Source organism: Ixodes scapularis, unplaced genomic scaffold (genome assembly GCF_016920785.2).
Source record: "Ixodes scapularis isolate PalLabHiFi unplaced genomic scaffold, ASM1692078v2 PGA_scaffold9__187_contigs__length_104089568, whole genome shotgun sequence".
In the NCBI taxonomy this organism is placed as follows: Eukaryota; Metazoa; Arthropoda; class Arachnida; order Ixodida; family Ixodidae; genus Ixodes; species Ixodes scapularis.
The window spans coordinates 72,170,207-72,195,031 of NW_024609884.1; the positions used below are offsets into that span (position 1 = coordinate 72,170,207).

General features: G+C 47.2%; 1 protein-coding gene across 7 annotated transcripts in view; it reads right to left on the minus strand.

The window, feature by feature from the left end:
• LOC8053731 (lysine-specific demethylase 3A) overlaps window positions 1–24,825 on the minus strand; it is a 335,808-nt gene that overhangs the window by 138,374 nt on the left and 172,609 nt on the right. For all 7 annotated transcript variants that reach the window (XM_040216827.3, XM_040503279.2, XM_040216828.3 and 4 more), the window contains exon 3: window positions 15,101–15,217. In XM_040216827.3, the coding sequence (XP_040072761.1) occupies window positions 15,101–15,217 (117 nt within the window). The remainder of the gene's footprint in view (window positions 1–15,100; window positions 15,218–24,825) is intronic.

The window sequence follows — 24,825 nt, forward strand, 5'->3', positions numbered from 1 at the left end:
CGGCGAATGGAGGCTTGCCCTTGAGTCGACCTTGGCGTGTTTACGGGACGCTCTCGCCGCTTCGGTTTTCCCGGCCGAGTGGCAACGGCGGTCACCTCTCCAACCACCTCAAGACCAAAAAAAAGAAAAGGAACGCCCGTTCTTGGAATTCCACCGCCCGCTATGTCGGTACCCCGCCACGAGGGATCGCCACACCGGAGCAGTGCCCTCGCCACACGGGGATCTCGGCGGAGCCTCGTTCGCGGCCACGGCCAGTGAAATCGGTTCAACGATTCGGGACGTCCCAGCTACACCAACTGTGTCGTTTTGTGAGCCAAGACAACGACTGCTTGGTACTCTCGCGGTAGCTGCGCCACCATTCTAGCCAGAGAGAGCCGAGCGCAGTGACGTCAGTCCTTCGCTCGTTTACAAACAAGTACGCGCTTGCTCACAGTAGGTATTGCACATGCGCACAAACCGGATTCGTGTGCAGTGAAGCCTCTGCGCTAGGCGCCATCACAGCGGCATAACGTTCAAGCCGTAAGGTGATGTATATTAATTGTCATAAAAAAAAAAAAAACTTTTTTGTTTTTGTTTCACAGTTTACATGGTGTTTTTACTGTCACAATTATGTCCACCGTCGTGTTGTCTTGAAAACATGGAAAAGGGACCCTTGTAGAAGAATTGAAACCTAGTAACAGTCACGACTGACAATCTTATTACGTTTTGTGGTGAGCTGTCTGGCGCGTGCTAAAGGCGAGCATTGCGAGGATTCCTATGAAACCCTCAAATCGGCAGTGCACAAAAACCCAAGTTTCATAACGCCTCTTTTTTTTTCTATCTCTCTCTCCTTTTGATAGTAAAACGTATTCTCGCTCACTCACTCTACCAACAAAATGGCGGATTGACGTTACGCGCGAAGTAGTTCGTAAAAAGATAAGTTGAAAGATACAAAAAGAAAATATGCCTTTTTGTTTTTGAAACGCTAATCTTTTGATAAAGTAACAAGTAACTGATTTTAAATGTGTGTTTCCATCTCAACTCAGGCACGGTCTTTAGGGTCGGCCTTTTAATTGGGACCAGAAAATGTGTTTAGAGCATTCTTGAAATTACCGAGAGTGCAAACGACAAGCTTGGAGGATTCTTTGTTTTCAAGTTATTGACCGCTCAAGCCTATGCAAAACCTGACGTTTCTCCCGTCTGTCGGGGTCGCATGTTGTACCCCTCGCTATTTTGACCATTCTCAAACGACTGACCAAGACTCTTCTGGGACACTCAATATAAATTAAGGTTATTATTTTGAGAAGAAAATGTACATAGTTTAGAATAATTTGTAAACAAAATTATACTAAATTATGATTTTTAGTTTGACGTTTTAGGTAAAGATTAGAAAGTTCTTACGTGGTACATATTCAAGGATATTTTAACGACTTTAATATCACAAGACTTGATATCAATAAATAAAGGAAAACAAAGGATTTTATTTAGGTACGTTTTTGTCTGGGTTAACGAGTAAAAGACGTGAGATTTTCGCCGGTGAGCTTTTGTCCGGGATTCGCTCCCGACGAATGTCCAAGGGAGGGTTTCGACAAAAACAGCCCCCGCTCAAAGTAAAACTTTTCCGAAATCGGTGTTTTTCGGCTTTACACAATTTTGTATTTTTGACACCAAAGAATTGCGTCTTTTTTTTTTTCATTAAACCGGAAAGTTTACGGTTTGTTCATAATTAACCCCATAGCGACAGTCCTACCACGCTACCAGCCAGCACGAACCTAGCAGTCTTCTTTAGCGCCCTTTAGTTTCTTTGCTTAGCTATCAGGGGACGCAAGAACAACCGTCAGTAATGGCCTCATGATGGAGGTTTTTTTTTTTTCTTTTTCGTAAAATAAATATTACCGCTTATCTTATGCATAAAGTGCACATTAGAACAATGAACTGCAAAGCGAGAAAAATAATTTAACGTTTTAATAAAGAAAAAAAAAAAAGCAACCGCGCTTGTTGGCGTCCGTTTAAATTAAAAATCTGCAAGGTCGTTATAAAGTCACGCTGCGCAATGCCGTCGGCAGCTCTGTAATGGGAAGACACGAGCTGGCTCACGCTGTTTCCGAAACTGGTCGGTGACCAAATCTCGAAGCGACGTTTGCGAGTAAAATGCGGCGCGGATGGAGCTCACCCACTTTTGACTGGTCCTCGGATTCTGCCGCGCCGGGACAGAACTTGAGCCATAAAACTGTTTCAAAAACACACAACACACATGCAAAAAAAAAAAAAAAAAATAAATAAATAAAAAAAAAATAAGGCTTTAAATTACGCAGTGAAGGTGGTGGTTGGACAACGAAGCTGTGGTATCACCTGCAACGACTGCCAAGACCTTTTTTATGGCAAACGCCACCAAGGGGTGCTCCAGCCTTTGACGTCCCAGAGAACTTCCGGTTTATAAAAGGAATGAAAAAAGGCCACCTTAACACCACTGCTTGTAATGTGTATGAAACGTTTAACCACCGTTAACCACCGATTCTCCAAGTGAATGCCAAAAAAAACGAAGGAGTGCGAGATCTGTTAAATGTTTCGAGTATTCCTGTAAACCAACTTGCCTGCTCCAAGATGTAATATTGTACAGTCAAAGGCCCTCGTTAAATCTCCAACTTTGTTGTCCGTGCAACATTTATGCTTTCTAGCACTGGTGACATAAGCAAGCTCAACAGGCTTGCAAAGACAGCACGACCGGAAGTCGCCTGGGAAGCAAAGCGGCAGTTCATGTTTGGAAACAGTCTATACCAAATGATTGACGAAAGAAAAGTCGGTCGGAAAATTCCGCGGGCCGGGGTTTGGAGACCCCTGCTTTAGACGATCGAAATCGAAAGTGCCGCGAAACGTACTGCTGGAGATTCAAACGGACTAGTTTTAAGCTCTTTCAGTGGTTCACGCTTAAAACGTACCAGGCTTCTGTGCGGACAGTATCAACAGTTTTCTCCAGTGTAACCAGTTGTAAGAATTGAAAGATTGCCCAACTTTCGTTACTTCGTTCAGCTATTCTGTGGTCAGCTGGTTGCGGAGACATACGCCGTCTGTAAATATCTCCATGACAGTCGAGTTGTTTGAGGTCGTCAGAAATATAAACTACGCATTGCAGCGACTGCATGATCGCATTTCCGAATGTCACATCGAACAGCGGGGCGCTAGTTTCGGTTTGAGGTCGGTACTCTAAATACAGCATAGATGGTGACAGCATCAGTCTGCACTCGGTGCATTCGGCAAGTTCGATCGGGACAGGTTCTCCGTGCGGCATGCCGCGAGTCTGCGGCATGCCGCGAGTCTGCGTCATTCTGGGAGAGAACTCGCACGGTTCCAGTACGTGTGAAACGAACTCGCTCTTCGCTATCTCCCGCTCTAGCACAGCATCTTCAAAGGGTCAAGCGAGAATCCGACACCATCGTATCTTTGGGGCACGCGACTGCGGCCATTCTGATGTCGTAATCGACGTACCCCTCATCAGCCTAGTGTAGCCGAAGAGAGAACTGGGAGCAAAAGATACGTTCCTCCACCGTCCTTAGGAAAAAGTAAAACAAGGAAACAAATGCACGTACGCAAAAAGAAGAAACACCGCATCTCAAGCTTCGACCGGCGCCCTAACCCCTCCAAACGAATCCAAAGACGGATCAAGTATAAAGAAAGCCAGTATAAAGAAAAAGCAGGGAGAAGCCTGCCTCGCTTTCTCCGACGTTGATCAATGACTACCATATCTCTCTCTCTCTCTCTTTCTCTCTCTCTTTGGAGCCATCCAGAACGTTTTTCAACGAGCTCAGAAATTTTGACAGGCGAAAGAGAAGGCGCGTCTTTGCGAGTTGAGCCAACGCGCCGAATAAAAGACACCGGCCAGGACTAGAGGCCAAGGCTTCGTCACGAACAAAATACGCAATACATATAAACCGTGGAAAGGAACGGGGATTTCGAAGCGACAATAATCTCAAAATGATCCGGACCTCAAAATGATCCTCCAAATGATCGAGACCTCTTGCACAAGGGCACCGCTACCTTGAATGCCGTCCCTTCCAGTATGGGCGAAAAAACTGCTTTGCCGTCGCCACGCCAAATACATTTAAGACATAAACGTAATCACCACCCATTCTCGCTTTGCCTCACCTCTATTTTTTTTCTTCTTGCAGGTTGAAATGTTTTTTGTTTCTTTTTGTCGCACTTACCGGGTGTATGCCTACCAGGTAGCTGGGGACGAGAGTAAGCGAAAAAGGTCAATAGTACACCATCATTCAGGTGTAAGACAATGACGGAAGGGTAGAGAACAGTCTCTCACGCTCGGGCGGTTTAACAGTGACCATCGAAACCCACACACGCAAGGGGGGGGACGACGACGACGACGACGACGACGACGACGACGACAAAGGTAAAAGTGGCTCTGTAGATACAAAAAAAAAAAAAAAAAATTATTTCGCAAGTACGGCTTTTGGGCGCCGCCGTCTTACTGCTGGTTTGGGTATAGATCGTCTGATAATCATGCATTGCTGAGGCGTACACACGGTTTCCAGACTGGCGCCCAAACAAAGTGGTTTCCGTCCGCTGTGGCCAGACTAGCTCTCGAAAACGCGGCTGTATATGCTCTGACATATTACCATGTAACAAAAAAAAAAAATCAAGAACGCAAATACCAATGACTCGGCTACGTCCAGGCGCGTGGACTTAGCCGAGTTGGGAGGAGAAACGGCTCCATACACGCATCTCCGTCACTTCCGGCGTGGATGATAGCTACTCTCCTCCCCGACTCGGCTACGTACACGCAGGAATTAACTTCCGGTTCTCTTGACGAACTGCTGCTCCCGACTGGTTTTGCCCAAGTGATTTTGAGCAGCATTTGCGCTTGTTTTCAGCGTTTTCTGAATAGTTTCTTCCTTGCTCACAGATCTCCGTGTAAGCTGTACGTGTCTAATGTATCTGCATTTTCTTTTTTCTTTTTTTAATTTGAAGGTGTCAAATTTTTTTGACATCTGTGGACTAGCACGCTCGAATATCGGACGTGGATCGAGTTTTGGTTGCTGGCCATCCTTCGATAGAGGAAATTAAACAAATGAATATTGAGGAATGAATTAATTTCACTTTTGCCTACCTTCAACAGCGCAGAAGCCTGCTGCGGTGGATAAATAACACAGAAGTCTCAATTTATTAATTTTTGCCTCAGATTCCAACGTCTTCATATTGGCGTCTGTGAGCAAGTGCGCCTGTACATACAAAATACGAAGTATTTTATATGTACATATAAAATATCAGGTACAGACTTGGTATTTCATCCTTCGAAGCAACTGGTGCCTTTCTGCGATGCCTCGACTCTGCTGCATGCTACAACTAGAACAAATGTCACCGTAAAATGTGTAAAAAATATATACTATAGGTGACTTCATCTCAACTCAGGCACAAATTTAGGGTAGAATTTTTAATTAAAAAAAATAATGTTATCGGGCAATTCCTATAATAAAAGAAAACGTAAACGGCAAGTTCGTCAGATTTTTTGTTGTCAAGTTAGGGACCGTTGAAGCGGCCAAGGTGGAAACTGTCGTTTTTTAGCTTATCGGGGGTGCCATGTTTCACTTCATGCCTTTTCCTTAATTTTTACGCTACATCAATATAACTTTTTGGGAACAATCTGGACATATGCTTTTTTTTTTTATAATAATTAAGCGTTTAGATCATAAATTCTTAATATTTTTCGTTTTAACCTCCTCTTTGCGACGATATTTGACGAAGTTCAGCAAGCTGTGCTCTCTGACCTAATCAACATATTTTTATGATCTTTACATCACCGTAAAGCTCCAATTAAGCTCCTTCATTGGAGTATATGTTCGATATTGTGCATTAAATATATAATGCGCTAAATGTGCCTGAAAAATGAATATTTCGAAAAACTAGTAAGTTTGGAGTCGATTTCGTAAAACACCCCACCTTTTATTTCTTTCATTTTTTTATTTACAGTAAGGTAATATAGTAGTCTATCAGAAACTACCAACAGAAATATTAATATAGTGTTTGTATGACCGCTATTATGACTCGAATTCCGTGCTCAGGATTATTTTTTTCACAGCTTTAGGCTCGAAAGTTCCTTGGCAATGGGTATCAATCTGTGCACCGCGGTAGATTGTAGAAACAGCGTTGAAAATGCAATTAATGCTAAGGTGCAAGCCAGCTGCACAACAATGACGATAATCATCCCCTTTGAAAGTAAAAAATCCGCCTGGAATTTATCCGTCGCGCACCAGTCACCCGGTTGTTTGGAGATGTTTGTCCTTTGTCCCCCTCGTTCCCTCCTCCAGGCAATATTATCGTCGTAGAAACAGTGCCCGGAAAAGCTTCTTTTTTACTCTTGAATTTCATGGGAGAGAAAAAAAAAATCCGCTCCCCGGCAGCAATGAAGGTTAACCACGTCAAGGAGCTTTTGCGCGAGCTGTGTGCCGGAAGAACTGGTGTCACATCAAATATTCTCACTTATGCTCGGATTGCTTTATAGCCGAGTGCTGCGAGTTGAGTATCCTTCTGCAGCTGGAACAGCTTCAAGAGCGGCAGACGCAGACTCAAGCCGACCCTGAACCCTACAACATCCGTCCAGACCCTTATAATGTGAAGAAAAATAGCGCACATCCCAGCACTATAGTCAACATTTAACACAGTCCCATCCGTCGTTCCTAATTGCATCAGAAAAAAAAACAAAAAAAAACATTGTATTTGTTTTGAACGTAAATCGAGCTCGGGCTACTCTCGGAGTTCCACTCACGCGGCCGAGCTGTTGAAGACGAGAAGTGAAACGTCGAAACAAAGTTCAAGTCTGAGTTTCGACATGACTTTCGACATATTGCTATTCGTGTCTGCCATTACAGAGGTTTAGGCACCAGGTGTTCAGCTTATTATACGATAGAGCCGCTGACTGGTTTTTCACTTGCAGTGGTTATGAAAACGTCTTCATTTTATGTTATTGCGGAGAAATGTTACTAAAAGCTGAAAAGCTTTTTTTTTTTTTTTTTTTTAAATCATGATAGAGTAATTGCAATGTCGTTAGAAAGGCACCAAAAAGTACAGTTGGTGGAGGCTGTACAAAACCACAACTTAATTAAGAAAAAAACAAACTTATATAGAATGACTCCCTTTTCCCCGTTTCATGCGCACTCATGGATAAATGTTTGAGCGGAATGCAATCTACACCGACTGAAAAAAAAAAAAAGGGTATAAGTTTTTTTGGGGGTAACTTTTGTTAAATTATTTTTTATTAATAATTTTATGATGCATTTCTGCACTTTACGCACTATTGTACCATCAATAAAATATTCTTTGTTTAGACATTAATAGGGCGTTTGTCTATCTTAGACGGCTTTCATTGCACCTTGATGTTTGGCTTGCTGGTTGCGGAGTTCTTTTCATTTCCATTTTAGCACGATCTTTACGAACAAGTTAGCTGCCATCTGGCCTACACGAATGCAGTTCATTCCATTCTAGGCATATCAATGTTTACTAGAATCACGGTCTGCATGTGCAAGGTCAGAGCAAAGCACGTCCACCGCTTTGGAAAACGAGCAAAGTACGCGCCACACACGCTAAAAATGGCACCGACCACAAACGCTTTTCCGGAATGGTCTATAGATATTTTTCTAAATTACTTCAAAATCTAAAAAAAAATGGCACGTTCTTTCAGGTAAGACGAGCGTATGGGGCACCTGCGCACACATTCCGAGCATTCATCGTGGTGCTTGGGTTATTTGCTAAAAAAATGTATTGGGCGACTCTTCCGACCTTTTTTCGCCAGCGTAATTTCCAGCTTCTGACAGAAGGAGAACGGATTTGCTAGCGATTTCACGAAACTAGCGAGCCTCGGCTTGAGCGTACCGAGTACCAAAGACGGTTTTGTCAAAACCTCAATCACCTCCAATCTTTTTCTTCTTTTTACTTTCTCATAGTTTAGCACGTAGGCCAAGGTCATACTTTGTGCAACTAGAGATTATTCTGAACTTCAGATAGTACGAACGCCCCTGTTTTCCCGCCGCTAGACGCGAGAAAGGCGGGCGGGATCGTACCCGATTGCCGGGCGCGCGCCTCGCCAACCGCCGGTGACGTCACGCTTGGATGGCGGGGAAAACTGGGGAAAACCTAGGGAGAACGATGTTTCGGCAGCGAACAAAAATATCACCTTTTTCCATTAACTAGAGTGAATCTGGGGGAACGAGATAGCATTCCGGAAACAGGAAGCCATCCGCATTCGGATAATACCTTCGGATTAATTAACTAAATAAAAAAAAAAAAAAAATCGGCCGAGTTTTTTTTTTTTTTTTTTGTATAAGGATACTACAACGGAATTTCGGCGCTTATTTCTTGGTCTATACGTGTTCAAGGGAGCAGTATCACATCGGACACACCAATCGTTTGCTGAAAAAGACGTGAAATGAAAGTTTAAATCGAATTAAACGATTAGCAAAGGGCACCTGGTGGATGTCGCTAAATCCTCGTTTGTAATACCCGTCTAGGAAGCTTGACAGGTAGTGACGATGCCTGCCTCGCCTAAAACTATGCACGCCTTGAACCTGACGTCATCCCGCCAGCTATCCGGCCAACACGAGAAAAGAGGGGAAGGAGGAACTTCCCTCTCACCGGGACTCTCTTCTGTGTGTCCCAGACATCACTATTGACCCTCTACAAGATTATAGAAGATTAACTTTGTCACTCCCAATTCATACAAAAGCAGCTTTGGGGCTAGTTGCGGTGGCCCGATCGCTGGCGTGCTTCGGCAGCTTCCGTGGCTGCAAGGACTAGGACATCCTGTCGACGCCTCGCCGCAGCTTTTCTCGTGCCAAGACAATCTACGTCACGACTGCGCCGGATGTCACGTACTCTCCCCTGGCTATTCTCCGACCACTTGCCAGAGTGGGCCGTTTATAGCAAAGAATACAGCCATTAGGCTCAAAATACAAATGTGCGATTGCCATTCACGGATATTCTGGATCATATTCAGCCTATTTCCAAACACGACGGGTAGATTTCACATTTTGCTTTTTGTAGAAGCTAGTTCTTTACGGCATACTGTTTGTTGGGCTCCACCCAATAAAAATGACCCGTTCTAGATTGCAAGACGTCCTAATAATCTCAGAGCAATAAAAATACACGCGCAATATTTCCTCGGTTCCCCACCACCTACATAAAATTTGACCAATGAAAATAGTTCCTTGTATTCTAGCGAAGGGGTGTGACACAAGAGACCGATAGTAACGAGCCGTTTATCGCTACATGGTCGTCTTGACCATCGACCACAAAAAAAAAAAAAAAAAAGGCGAAGAGAAGCGGGAGCAGAGCGCGCTTGTCTTTTATCAGGACCACGCCAAGTCACGTGATAGTTCAGGCGCTCCGCGATACGCGATATCCCTCGTCATGGCGATAACGAATACACGACAAAGTGCGTCGAGATTCCTTACTATTATTGCTCTTTTTAGACGCATTGTGCGCTATCTTTTGACAAACACGTCAAATCTGTGGGTGTATGGGAGACGTAGTAGAGAAATTATTGTTTGAAAATGCCGTCTGACGGGCGCTCCCTGATGTCTGCTCCAAGGTGCGGAAAGAGGGGAGTGTCACGACCTTTGATTAGATTTCGAAAGAGATCGGCCGCCCATAAATGCAATCTCTTTTTTCTTTTTTCTCTTTTTTTTTTTTTTTTTTTTTGAAGGGCGGAGGATGTTTTGAGCCCGCAGATTAAGTTATCGCCATAAATAGAGGATCTGAGAATGCACTTGAGTGCGCCTTTAAGCCGAGACTGTTGCCAAAGCTACAAGCCCGAGCTGGCCCGCTCTCCTTGCCGAGACGCGCCTTTTGTCGAGCGGGCGCTCGTTCTGGGGAAGTTCCAAAGCAGCGACCTCGTGCTCTCGCGCTAGTGGCCCTGGCTGCAGCCCCACGGTAAGGGTGAACGGAGTATAATTCGAGTTTTCCATCCGCGATTCAAGATTTTTGAATGGACGTCAAGGCAGAAAGAGAGGTGTGCCGTGAACCTGTCCTCAATTGGAACCTGGGTCCCGTAGCTTATCAGAACGTATCTTCGCATCCGCGAAGCCATATTTTCAAAACAAAATCCATTTTCATCACATAAATCATATAATGTCCGGAGGACTGGACAAAAGTAAAGAATATAGCTCTGGCCTTTTACGAATTGACAAATAAATTTTACAGTAATCGTGTTTTACAAAAAAAAAAAGAAATAAATTAACGAATAAAAACTAAGTTACGTCACAACAGACATGAACTCGAAGACGCAAAACTAAATTTCCTACTCCTCCTCCTCTCGGGCGTTTTTCATGAGCGCCCACTGGGCAGGCGCGGTCGTCGCGAGCTCTCAACTAAGCTCTTTTGCCTCAATAAAAGCATCGTCGAGCGCTCATGGAGGACATTAACTATCCTCTCTTTTTTTATTTATGGCTTCATGACGCCTAAACACAATTAAAAAAAATGCAATCACGTACAAACACTGCCTGAAACCCCCCCCCCCCCCCTCTCTCTCTCTCTCTCTCTCTCTCTCTCTCTCTCTCTCTCTCTCTCTCTCTCTCTCTATATATATATATATATATATATATATATATATATATATATATATATATATATATATATATATATATATATATATATATATATATATATATATAAACTTTCCGTTACAGATTAACAGCGGTCAAAAAGAATGAAAAAAAAAGGGGGGGGGAAGCTCTGGTTTGACCATCTTGTTCTTCGTGCTGCGGTTTTGTTGTCGTTGCTTCTTTTATTTATTTATTTTTTTTTTTGGGGGGGGGGGAGAGGGGGGGGGGGCGTTGGTAAATAATATTTCACTAATTTCCGAATCCTGCTGCTGACTGCTTCCAACTCACAATTGACGTGTAGTAGAAATGATTGCGAACTAAAATCTCTCTAAGGATAGCTCAAGATATAACAGCAATTTTTCCTTGTAACTCCGCAAAACAGTGTACAAATTAATATACGAGGGGAATCTTGGGATTCAAATAGCAAAATAGACATAGCATAATCAGCTGATCCGTGTTTAAAATTTGTAATTATACTTCCAGTTAAATGTTACGAATATCTCGTTCAAATTACTTATCGTACTCCCGAAAAAAAAAAAAAAAAAAAACAAAGAAGAAGAAAAGAACGATAGGACGAAACATTCTTAAGCCTTTGATGTTTCAGTAGTTTCTGTCGACCTTCGGGTTTGAAGTCTTCGGGCCGTTTTTACGGCTTCAAAACGCCGCGCTTCAGTAAAAAACGAAATATCTTCCCCATGAAAGGAAAGCAATCAGAGGCGAACATGTCTGAATTAAGACTTGTATTAAGAATTAAGATTAGGACTTTGAGCTAGTTGGTTCATGATGATTTAACATGTTTTAATTCAGAATATCTTTGACAGGAGCGGCTTTCCATGCGTGCCTCCTTCCCCTCCCCATAAATAAAAAATAATAAAAAAGCGAAACAACGAGGAAAACGAAAATCGGTGAAACCAGTGGGTAGTCCATGCTATCCCCGCGTTTGTGGAAATACGTGGAAACAAGGCCTTGGAGATAAATGCTGAAATAAGTTACCTTCCACAACGCTAATCAGAAATTGCGTTAGTGCGCTTGTTTTCTTAGGAATTGCTCGTGAAATGACAAGTTGAAACATGGGGCATTTTCGAGCAATTCAAGCTTTGTGAAGTTATTAATATATAATATATATATATATATATATAATATAATATAATATATATATATATATATATATATATATATATATATATATATATATATATATATATATATATTTTTTTTTTTTTTTTTTTTTTTTTTTTTTTTAACGACATCATTATAAAGATTGTTCGCCCGGTGATAGCTGAGGAGCAAAAAATTGCCACTGGAAATGTATACAGTGCCTGGGGAGCTGCGATACCATCGCGTGCCCGCCCGTTCGCCCCACGCTCAGACAAAGGGAGAAGAAAGCGCCTCTTTGCCTTCAGTTACAGCCGGCCAACGCGAGCAGACGTCGTCCCGCCCACACCTGGCACCAGCAGGAATCGAGGGGCGACCGAGCGAGCAAAGCGACCCCCGAGACGACGAGCACCGCAGCTGAGCCATGCGGCGGTCGTGAGAGGCGCGCGAGCCCTTCCGCGCGGCCGTCCATCAGTGCGACGCAAAGGCAGAGGGGGGAGCCTCCGCGGAACCTCTCCGACCGCGGCACATTTCGATCAGCTGGCTGAGATGACAGCGTGCGAGCTCCACGCCTCCCAATCGATCCGCAGCGTCCACGATCGCCGGAGAGCCGCGATTCCGGCAGCCCGGCACGTTGGCGGGTAACATTCCTCGCCGAGACTGCGGCCACGTGCACGCAGATTTCGACGTCGTGGTGGGCGCGAAGGCCGCGCTCTCGGCGTGCTTCGGCTGAGCTTCGGCTCGGATCCCCGTGCGCGATCGAGCGCTGTTCTCATGCCCAGCTCGCAGTCGGGACATCCGACGAAGGCAAGGAGGAAACAGCGATCAGGGGAGCCACGGAGCGTGCGCGCCCAGCTGGCCGAGGGGCTAATACGTTTTGTATCCAAATATGTTCGAGATTGAGTGGCTAGAAAACAACGCCTTCGGAAACCTTGTCCGAGCAATTCGACCACCGTATTTCGGTACATCCGTACCATTTCCACGATGCTCAGTCACAAATCTTCGAGATGAGCAAATCTGGTCAACCCCCGAAACGTGCGAACCAGTTCCAGGACCGCGGTACTATCAAACGTCCCCTAGGTTGCTACGGCACGAGTCAATTCCACTAGACTCGTAAGAAAAACACTGCCAGGATAGAAGATGACATCCGACACCGCAAATTAACTCGAGCGAGCTGGAAAACGCTGCCTTCGCGCGTAGAAAGACATAGAGCGAAAGTTGGTAAACGAGGCGTCCGGCGATCGAGACTTTGTGCCGGAAGTACGTCACGTAAACTCGGCCTGGGTCCTCCTCGGAAAAAGGGAAGGGAGGGGGAGGTGCTGACGAGACAAGCAACGGCAACACTGCAGTTGGGCGGATCTCGGCGAGTGTCAGTCAATGCGCATAACGATTTTCCGACTCTGTCAAGGTTCGCGATTTCACGATACGGTAGAAAGGTTCCCGATTTAAGCATCCCCAGTTCGATCAAGCGCGTCAGTTCTCCGCGAACAGCTGTGCAGGCGTCAGTGGAAATAAAAAGCAGAATTTGATATTTTCGCAGGTTGCGTGAATGGCCGAAACCAGCTACGCAGGTGCTCACAAACATTATCTCTTCGAGATTGCCTAGCTCTTCTCTGCGATCGAAACGAGACCGAAACCGAGCTGAAACTTGCAGTTCCATGCCGAACCGAGATACAATCCCAGAAAGCCCACCAACGAAGCAGGAGCACCGAAAAAAAAAAAAAAAGGCAAACAGATAAACGGACGTGCGCAAAAATCTTTTAACACTTCATTCACGCTCAAACACAAAGAAAAAAATAAAAATAAAAAGATGTGTAGGGTTGGGTCTCGGGGCTTCAAACTATATGCCTGAAAGGTTTTTGTCACATCAGAAAATTAGGAACGTGTCCTTCTCAGGCGACGTGACGTCGATCTATATCCAAGGATAAGTGTGTCACGAGAAAGCGGTATGTACGTACCCCCCAAAAAAAAAAAAAAATGCCGTAGCCAGAGAATTGCGCAGTAACACGATATAGATCTTTCCTACTGATTCCCTCCGGCATTTCATCAAATTCGTGCTGCTAGCTTCTTTTTTTTTTTTTTTTTCTGTAAAATTGATCTTACTTTCGAAAGATCCGCCGTCCCGCCACAACCCGACACCCGCATCGGACACGGAGGTTGATAGGTTTCGGGAGCGGGTTGACGAACACAAGAACTATCCCTCACGACAAAGTGTTCGTCGTGACGAATCTGCCGGCTATCAGTTGTTCTCCGACAAGCTGGCTTTCCAAGAAAGACAGCGTCCTCGATAAGACGCGTCAAAACGGAAAAAAAAAGAAAAAAAAAAGAAAGAAAGAAGCCAGCTTTGGAGGACGATGGCAGGCCACTGCCAACCCCCGCAGTCGAGCGCGATGCGTCTTCACTTCCTGGAAGGACTCGCGCGCGCCCATTCCGGATAAAGACGGTCGTTCCGTCGGGAGAGAGAGGCGTCTCTTTCAATACGCCATCGAGACGTACTATTTCCCGCTTATCGTAATATCGTGTCGAGTGAGCGAACGCTTTGCGGCAAGAGGTTCCAGAACGGCCCAAAGAAATACGAATGCCAGTCCGGCGTTTCTCTGGCCGTCCAAGACCAACAGCACTCGACTGATAGGGCGAAACGTGGCACCAAAGCGCGAAAGAATGGTGGTCCTCGGGGATTCCTTTTCGCACCGGGCGAATACACCTGTTTCACGCACGTAGCTGCAATCAGACGTTGCCAGGACCCCAGCCGAAGGCATATCTCGAGCTCGTTCTGTCTCGAGGTAGCCGTAATAGGAACTGATAACATAACACTCTCGTTAGTCACTGATAATCGTTCCAAGCCGGGCCGCACGGTCGGGCTTCCGGGCGCCAGCGGTCTTGAGGTGCGTCCGGTTTGAGGGACAAAGGGGGCGAGAAAAAGGGAAGCAGGTGGGACGCGCGGGTCGGAGCGAGGGGTCAGCGTACGGAGACAGAGCTTGGAAGACTGCGCATCTTGCGTCTTTCCTGGGGAGTGAGCAGGGCAAGGCGTCGACTGAGGTCGTCGACCCACACAGTAAAGCGGCACACTCCGATCGGACATCGTATGGAAACTGGTGCGTCAAGTGGTACGACAGCGAGAATTACCGCACGAGGAATCTGTCCACCGAGAAGTGACCAGTCTCGTAAGAATGTCCAAGCAGCGGAGCCCACTTGGACACCCCGAAGGCATTTCCAGCTTCCCCGACATCAACTCAAGTCCGAGCTCCACGCGTGTGTAGCATGAGTCAGGTTTTGGCTACGGTTATGATCCTGACCATCGCACGGGACACTCCCACGGCATAAAGGTCGAGGCTTTAAGTACACTAATAAAGCAACAAACTATTCCATCGGATTCGGCTTCACGAGTCAAAGCGCAGCCTGGTCATAGCGCGATGCCTCACCTGGTAGATCCTGAGCTCGGCGTAGTCCACGAATTCCAACTGCCGGTCACACAGGTACTCGATAGGCTTGGCGGCGCGGTCCCACAGGCCCAGCCGGTCGACGAAACAGTTGTAATTCTGTAAGGCAAAGAAAGAAAATTGGTTCAAAACACGCTCAAAGGTCCAACAGTCGACGAACAAAACCGAGCAACGAAGACTACGGCCCTGGGTTTTGAGAGACTCCCGTTCGTTGCGGAATTCCCACCTGCATGCTCCGAGAAAATGATTCGGGGGGAAAAGTAATGACATCCAGACGTTCAGGCCGGCTGCCTACCTGTCTTTGGAAAGTTTCGCGAGACTTTTCGAGTTCAGATGTGGATGTTAGAGGTCACAACGCGGTCAGGCCGCGTTGTGACCTCGAACATCAACATCTGAACTTTAGCCGAAAGGAGAAAAAAGTCACGCTGAATTTATCATTTAATATTTGTAATCAGTAAGCCCATTATCAAAACGCGCAGGGACTCCGCACACGTCGGTCTGTGGGAAGCCCGCATATTATACCTGAACTTCCAGAGCAACAACGTCAAACATTCTATTAACACCATAACTTTCAGTAGCATGGAGAATGCCATTCGTATCTTTCGTTCTAACGCAACTATAGCTCACTCGAGAGGTCACACGCGTAAGTAAAGAACAACAACAAATATTCCATACAAATGTCAGAACAAAGTGCACGAATAAATGGGAACACACACCGTGCAACGGGTACTACGCCATTTGTTAACTGCGGGGAAATGAATTTCCGGTTATAAAATGTCGTCGCTCCGAAAAAGAAAGGAAGCGATAGGAAAGCACATCACGCGCACCCCCTATGCGACATTTCCGTGCTCCGGGGCCTTCGACATTCCCAGAAGACAAGCGCCCCCCCCCCCCCCCCCCCCTTTCACACACACACACACACACACACACACACACACACACACACACACACACACACACACACACACACACACACAGACACACATACAAAAGAGAAGGAAGAAGAAATGTCGCTACAGAGAGAGAGAGAGAGAGGGGGCAAAAGCGGGGATGGATCCCTCGACCATTAATGTCGAAAAGCAGAGCCGGGCTCGTGCCCGTTTCCACCCCGACATCCAGGCTTCCATCAATGGATGCGATCAATAGAGCGGGACCATCCGCCCATTCCTGGCGGCCTCAAAAAAAAAAGGAGGAGGACGGGTATTCGACCTTGAAACAACCCTTGGGTGGGGTCGGCGGGAAAAGAGACCCGATTAATTGGCCCTGCCGCCAGACGCTGGACGTCGCCGCCGCGCCATCGACCCGGCCCGCGGCGCAAACGAGAAGCTGCTCCACTGCCCGGAAGCTGCGCGACCCGCTCTTCGGACGCCTGGGATACTTGGCCGCAGGCGCCCGTCCTTCCCGTCTCACTGCACGCAGCACAGGACTCTCCAAGTCCCTCCGCCGCCGACGCCCGTCCGAGCTTCGCGGGCACGTCCCCCCCACGAGTCCCGACACAGACACCGCGCGCGCACCTCCAAGTCGGGAGCCCCCCGCTTCCTCGCCAGCTGTCTGGGGCGTTCGAGCTGAACCGCAGAGATTCATGGCTGGTCGCTTTCTGCAGTAACGTGGGTACACAAATCGGGGAAAACAACCGCGAACAAGGTGTGGGATGTTTCAGCTTTCTTCGAACGGCACGAACGGATGGGCCCTTTTTTTGTCCTTCTGAAGCTTTTCTTTTTTTTTTTTTCGTGGTGTGTTTTGCAGAACAAAGGCCCGCGGCCAAGCGACGCGCAAAAGAGGCAGCGATACCACCGCTCGGATTGTTCATCCACCGTCGTTACGTCTTCGTAGGACCGACCACAATTGATTTGCGAGCTTTGACACGGGGGTTAGAGCCTAATCAAGCTTCACACTTTTCTTTTTTTTTTTAATCATAATTTCCTATGCAATTTAATGAGAAAGCCTAAAATAACGGGATGTAACGGAAGCATCATTGCCGTTAACGACCTCGCATGTGCTTCCAAAGAATGACATTATTCCTGTTGTTGAAACTTCCATTGACTATTGCATGCTTCTTATTTACTCACGAGTCATGCTCGGTTAAATTGCTCCTACAGAGCCGTGTGGGTCTTTTCAACGCACGAGTCAGCTAAGGCAGGCCAGAGTAAATATGAACAGCCGCGATGATAAGACTGTCAGATCAAATCAAATTTGGGGGTTTTACGTGCCAAACCTACGATGGGCACCTGGCACGCCCCAGCGGAGGACTGAGGATTAATTTCGACCACCTGGGGATCTTTTGACGTGCAACCGAAAACTCGGTTACACGGCGCCTTCTCCGCAATAAGCCTCCGTCATATTGCGGGCACCTCGGTCGGGATTCGAAACCGCCACCTGGGGATCTGTAGGCCGGCGCTCTCGCCTCGGAGCCACCGAGGCGGCTAAGACTGTCAGATGCCGATGATGCTCTAGCCGTCGAAGCTAATGATCGAACCAGGTTCGCAAGCAACTTTTCGTATGGGTTCGAATCAAATACAGCTCCGTCATTCTAAACCTTCCCAGTGCAAGGGCGTGGAACGTCCATAGGAGAAAGGCAGCGCAATTTTATCCCAAGTTTCTAAGGTTCGACGGTACAGCCCACGCCTGAGTGCAGGCTCCGTCCTGCCCTTAGCGGCATGGGAGCTGGACGGACGACGCATCCATCCACTACACGAGGCCAGCGAGATTCTCGCAAAAAGCCTCACCTTCGTCTCTGCTCGGCCGGAGCACACACGAGAGCGAGCAATTGCTCAGCGGACGCTGATATCCCCCGGTGACGCAAAGGCAGTCCAGCGCGGCTTGCGCAAGGACAAAAATGCGCCGCGTGATGTTCATCACCCGACACCGTTCCACGTCAACAAAAAGAGAAGCAACAAGAGACGACTCCGGCGACAACAATATTCTGGGCGTTCAAAGGAAGGGCACTTCACCGCAAGCCGCTACTCGCACAAAAGAAGCAGAGGCAACAAGTGTTACAGCGCAATGAATTTCACAACCCTTACGAAACAGACGTTACATAAAGCCAAACAAAGGTCTTTGGGATACTAACGCTCGTAAGGAAAAAATAATAAATAAATAAACCGTCGCATTTACAATACTGAGATGCCGTACATCGTCGTGCGTCAGCCGTGTGTATAGTTTTAGAGCATTGAGATAGTTGCGCGCAGCCGGGAGAGGAAAAGGGGGGATTTGTTAGACTTGGGATTCACCGAGACGACGTGCTCGTCTGATTGTGAGCAGGTTTCACGTACTCTTCGCTGCCGCACTTAAACGGCCATGTTATAATAAGGCCTTTTCATCTCAGTAGTTACGTGATCGGTGTGGAGAGGCCGCTGACGCACTCGCCGCCATTGGGTGGCTTCAATTTGTTTGGCCACGGTTTCAGCGTGCATGCGATTCTGTTGGTCTGTTACGTCATTTTCGTTTAATTTTACGATCAAAACATAGATATTCCTCGTAGCACACAATCAATGAAACCGCGGTGGTGAGCCACTTTGAGAGCCACGAAGTGGTTTCCAGCCTAAATATTTGGCATTCTTACGAACACCTTACGACGCGTCCTCTACGATCTTCTATGCGATCGTACCTGCTGACACTGAACTCAAGAAGAATAAAACCACAAATGAGGAGACTAATGTATGCATGCATAGTGAATAAAAAAAAAAAAAAAAAAAAAACAGGCCGAAGATTTTTTTAACAGTTTTTTTAACTCGCAAGTCTACGGCTCACTGTTTGATTTTCGTGGACACCAACCTTTTTAGAACGTGGCTGCACTGGAAGCCTCCTATACTGACGCAGAGAATCTAGACCAGGGGGTGGCCAAGCTGCGGCTCCCCCCTCCCCCCCCCCCCCCCCCTTACCCCGCCTCCCTTCCGGTCACACGAGCACTTCCCCAAAAAGAGAAATGGAACGCGTTTTAAATTGAAAGACAGGTTGCGGTTTGGTAGTCTTGTGCTACTGCTACCTTACGTACAGTTGAGCTGAATGTTGACTCGGATAGATTGAAAGTAGTTCGAGTTTCGTTTATTGCTCTGCACAAAACTTTGCCCTTGAGTTGTCCTGTGGGAGAGAGTACTTTGGCCAATCAGGGAGGTGTATCAATGATAGACTCAGAGAACACGCATTTTCAATAAGATCTTCACCTTCGGGTAATTTGGCCATTCATTGTGATAGATGTGGGTGCTCCCCCCTTTTGGATAAGACGACGATTGTTGCTCGGCACAGTCAGCGGGTGACTCGTGAAATATTCCAGGCCTATTACATTTCGAAGTATAAGGATGAGTGCTTCAGTGCTCCCTCGATTGCCCTCTTCGATAAGGAAATTATTTTTGGAGAGTTGTGACACGGTGCCCTTAGGCGATGGTGCGATGTATGTTTGTCAGTGTTTTTATGCCCGGTAGGTGGTTTCCAGAAATAAACCAGTTGTCAGTCAGCGCTCGGTCTGTGTGTTCCTCGTTCTTTGTCCTTCGCACTTTTGGCGCTGTTTCCTTCTTCCTGAGACTAGAAGCTCCGCCTTCAGCGCGAGCTCGCTGGCTTCCGCAGTGCTTAGGTTGCGCGTGCCTGCGTGTTCACACGTATGTTAGCAAGGGCAGAAAGCTCCCGCTGAAGGCGGAGCTTCTAGTCTCACCTTAATGGTGAGTGCAGTATCGACCCAACATACTCTTCACAAACAACCCCGCGTTTGCCCACCGGGTGAGGACACTGCGCGCGCGCAGAAACTGGATTCGCCCGAGGCGAAGCATCTGCGCATGCGCAGTGCCGACAGCAGCACCACCGCATCGGCGTGACGTCGGAGAGTTGAGTTGGTCTATTAGCGCCGAGATGTTTCGGTGGCTCCCTCTTATGGTTTCCCTCCGTGACGTCACAACTGGGATTTGCCTCGCCGTGACGTCACCAGCTGTTATTCTGGCTACTTACCATCGGGTGCGACTACGAGTCCGATGGTGTGTTTAAAAAGCACAGTGGAAGCTAGGAGTCATCGCAATCCGAAACTAACACCGTCAAAGTTGACAATCTGACCGTGCTCATATACCCATGGTTTGGCCAATCGTGGAAAGCTGACCACAGCGACGCTTTTGGCCGCGCACATCGCTAATAGCACGCCGCGACCCCTTTATGCACCTCTCAACCTTTGACTTAGCAAGACCTTTCTTGCTGCTGCGGTGTACTAAAACGTTGTGCGCGAGACTGGAATGCGTGAAGGCATCTCTAAATCCCGCTCCGCGAGCCCAGGGCCGGCTTGCTAGAAACAGCGTCTCAGCTGAAACTGGGTGAATGAAAGCACTGCCAAAGCCAGCGCACGAGCTGAATTAAACCGCGTCTCAAGACGCTCGCGCACTCCAGCCTTTGCAGTGCTTTCTTTCACCCAGTCTCAGCTGAGACGCAGTTCTAGCAAGTTGGCCAGGAGGACTTCGCCCCGCCGAAGCCTCCTCAAGAAGGACCATGCTTGTGCCACTGTCATGCCTTGGGCTAGTCAAGCTAGTGGCGCTTCGCACTAAGCCTATCACGGTGTTCTGTCGCTCTCCACGTAATAGCAGTGCACGATTCTTTTCCGAGGTAGCAAATGTCGATTTCGCTCTTGGACAACGGTGCCAGAGTGCGATGTTGGAGTCCGTCCTCGTAGTCGTCTGCTCGTCGTCTCCTTCTTGTGAATGCGCTTGAGAGACGGACGAACCGCGGACGTGTGTCACGTGATTAATCCGTCCGCGGACCAGACCGCCGTGTGAACCGGCCAAGAGCATGGCGATCCAGCTTTGTTGAGTGTGCGACCTCGCCGAGAGCTATCAGCCTTTAAACACGGACGCGTCGTCCAGTAGCAAGATCGAACGCACCTTCGAGCTCGGAAAGCATCTAAGGGGTTTCGCGGAATCGCCAAATGTGAAAGAGTGCATCGAAAATCCAAGTACGCTAATAGCAGACCTGGAAGGGCGGCGGAGAAAAGCTCACCGGAGAAAAGCTCACCGGAGAAAAGCTCACCGGAGATAAGCTCACCGGAGATAAGCTCACCGGAGAAAAGCTCACCGAAAAACCGGCAAATGCGGAGAAAAGCTCACCGGCCTTTGAGCGGATGCGGAGAAAAGCTCACCAATTTTTTTTTAACTTAGCGGATTCTGCGTCAAACGTGGCAATTTAACACAGTTCGCTTTCATCACTTCATTAAAAATAAATTATCTTTTTTTGTAATATTCTTGAAGTGCATTGTGCATATTTACTAATTCCTCAGAAATTAGTAATCTCCCATTCTGTATATATTAATGAAGCCGCAAGGGTATAAAATCAAAACATCGTACACCGGTAAAAGAGACAATTTATGGACAGCTGACAGTGCGCAGTAGGTAGCTCTGTCAGATAAAGAGGTTCGTTTTTTTGCGAGCTAATATAAATAGCGGTGTGTGAACCGTTTCAGTTCCAAATATTGTGTAGTGTAGGTGTTTGTTGATGTAATCAGTGGCAGCTACGCTGTTCTCTTTCTGTTAATTTGAGTAAGAAACCTTTAGTTTCGAGAACAGCTTCGTCCTGTCGTGTTTGTTGTCTTCACTCCGTCGTCGACGTTTGAGCGGTTTTCATCATGTATAACGTTTACCAACTCGCCCTATTCGCTACCTTACAGAAGACTACTTCTTATATAGGTCACGAGTAACAACGGTGCCAGTGTGCAGCTCTGAAGGTCATGGGTGGTTCGCTGTAGAAGGGCACTATCACACAAAGGCAACGTGCGGAACAACCAGCACGAACGGCTAGAAAACGTGCATGTCCGTGGAAGAAAGAAGCCTCGATATCCTACTAAATGTTTTATCTTGTTTTCAAAGGTTAACAAAAGCTTCAAAGAGAATTTCAGGCACAGCGTTTTTGCGCATGCACTTTCGAATTTTGGGTATTTACAGTTTTGATTTTTAGGTCTTAGGCAGACATTATTAAGTTTTCGAACTTTTTTCCTGTTCTTCAAGTTTATAAAGTTTTCAGTTAGGCTTTAGTTGCCAAGAAAGTAAGCCACAGAAAACACTCGCCCGCAATTATGAATTTGGGAGCACTCTACCCAAAAAGTTTAACAAATATTATAGAAAATGACCTTTTTTTTTTTTTTAGAAACTGACAAATTTTAATGACAATAAATTGATATATGTTACGCTCGATCCAACAGCCTCCATATAAAAAGAAGAAAAAATATCGGTGAGCAAATTTTCTCCGCATACGCTCAATGGCCTGTGAGCTTTTCTCCGCATCCGCCGGTTTTGCGGTGAGCTTATCTCCGGTGAGCTTTTCTCCGGTGAGCTTTTCTCCGGTGAGCTTTTCTCCGGTGAGCTTTTCTCCGGGATTCGACCTGGAAAGCCTCCTGCTATCGGCAGACGCAGGGATTAAGAAGCAGCGCGGGATCGCCTCTGATGTTGGGACGACGATTTCAATGATGCTTGGGGACGGTTCAGACGTTTCCACCAACATCACTCGAAGACAGAATTGTGACGGCTTCTACGTTGTACGGGATTACCAGCGAAAGCAAGAGTTTGTAAATAGACAGACCGAAAAGTTCGATTGCCCCCCACCTGAATAACTCATTTTTATACATGTACAGTAAAACGCGATAAAGAAAAACAATCTTGTAATAATAACTCAGGATGCGGATGTTGAAGGAAATTATAAGTATAGTAAGAACTTGGGAGCGCAAGGTGATCGAGGAAAAGTTGCGTGGCACGAGGCGCTACTGGACTGCCCGCACGAATGCCCGCGCCGTGCCATCAAGGACGCCAGCCTGACGAGCATGAGCGCTCTCCGCGAAGAAAGTCTGCCGTCGGCCTTGACGTCGAAGGTGGGACGGAAAACAGCCGAGTTCCAGGCAACCGACTATGGTCAGACTAGGGAGCCTTCATGAAGGCACCCTAGATCAGACCAAAGGCGATAGACCTGGCGGTTTCTTCGCCTGCAGAACCGATGAGAACCAACAGACGTATCTTGAAATTTATAGCGAGGACACACATAACCTTAACCGTTTATTCGCAAGTCGGAGTTTGGCTCCGAGGAGGGGATTACACGTTGACGGGGTTTTAGGTCACGTGCGCCGCGTCATGGATGTTCGCTAATCCCACGAGCCCGCGGGGAGCCGCGGAGAATCGGCGACTGGCCCGTAGAATATCCGTCGACCCGCCGGATAGACGGAGCGACCGGTTCTCATGCTTTGAGCGAAAGATTACGGTCAGCGGCAATGAGCTGTGGGATGTCTTTCAGTCGACCCCGTCTTTTGTATGACGAGCCTGTGAAGGTCAACATTACGCTCATGAAAAGAAAGACTCATCAGCCGACTCAACCACACGACTCCCGTCGTGCGAGGGGTCGCTCGGACTTTCTGAACCGGCTCCTCATACTCGCGGCTTTTCCTCCTCGCAGCTCTGTGACGTACTCTGTTTTCTCACAGAGAAAGGGTGCGTTAAGTCGGCGCTCCTTTACTCCTACTCCGACGCTCCGAGTTTCATACTCCGAGCGCAGCAACTAAACGACGCATAGCGTACAGGAGCGCGGCAGACCGAGGCTGCGTTCCAAACCTACTCGAATGGATCCGAGTTATCCTGGCGGATTATGTCACGTGACAACAAAACTAGAGAAACGCTGAACGCGGGGAGGTCTTTGATAACCACCTTTACCCTAGAGTTAGATCGAGTAAGTTTTGGAACACGGCCAGAAACTGACGGGCCACGGCCCACACGAGCTCCTTCCACCGTGGATACGGGTGGCAGAAGCCGAAAATATTTCGAAGATAAATAATTAGGCCCGCGTGGAGCGGCAGAGTCTAAAGCAAAAAAACGGCAACGTTATGACGTTTCTACGAATGTTTTAATATTCCTGAAAGGTTTGAAGACTCGCTTCGTGCACAAATGTGGAAGGCACGGTTACAGTGTAGCACGGTGATGGAAGGTTGCCTCGGTTGATCTATTTATTGACCATTAAAGACATCATTCTTGCACCCGCTTGTCGACGCAGGAAAACCTTCAAATTTGTCAGAGATTCCCTGGTTCCGTCGGTTCCGCCTCACAGCGAGGCGGAAGTTACGCCGATACCGGCACACCGTCGTTCGATTGCACGTCAATTCGTTTTTAGGCGGTATGCATGAACAAGCCTATCCCGCAACACTAACTGGTGTTTCGGCTTTCCAATCTAAGTATCTTTATTCGCTGCGGCTGGGCTAAGCATTCTAAGCAGGGCAGCCGTCTGACTGACTTTTCATCACTTTTCTGTCGCCGAGCTATCGGCACGCTCGTTCGATAGATCAATTCGTTTTTAGGCAAGACGCACGAACAAACCTTTTCCTCAACGCTCACTGATGTTCCGGCTTTCCAATCGAAGTATCTTTATTCGCTGGGCTAAGAATTATAGAAGGGACAGAGCGGTCCGAATGTCTCGTCTCGACAACTTTTCTGTCGCTGTGCTATCGGCACGCTACCGTTTGATAGATAAATTCCTTTTTCAGGCGAGATGAACGAACAAACCTTTTTCGGAACGCTAATTGCTGTCTTGGCTTTCAAATCAAATCGTTTTTACCAGCTAGATTAAGCACTAATCAACTGAAAAGGGGCAGCGGTCCGGCTACGCCTTTCGTCTCGACCACTGATCTCGTCTCGAAGGTCTCAACAGCAGCGCAGCCATCTTGTTTGTTCACATGACGTCACGGAGCGCGAAGAAGTCACTCGCGCTCCGAA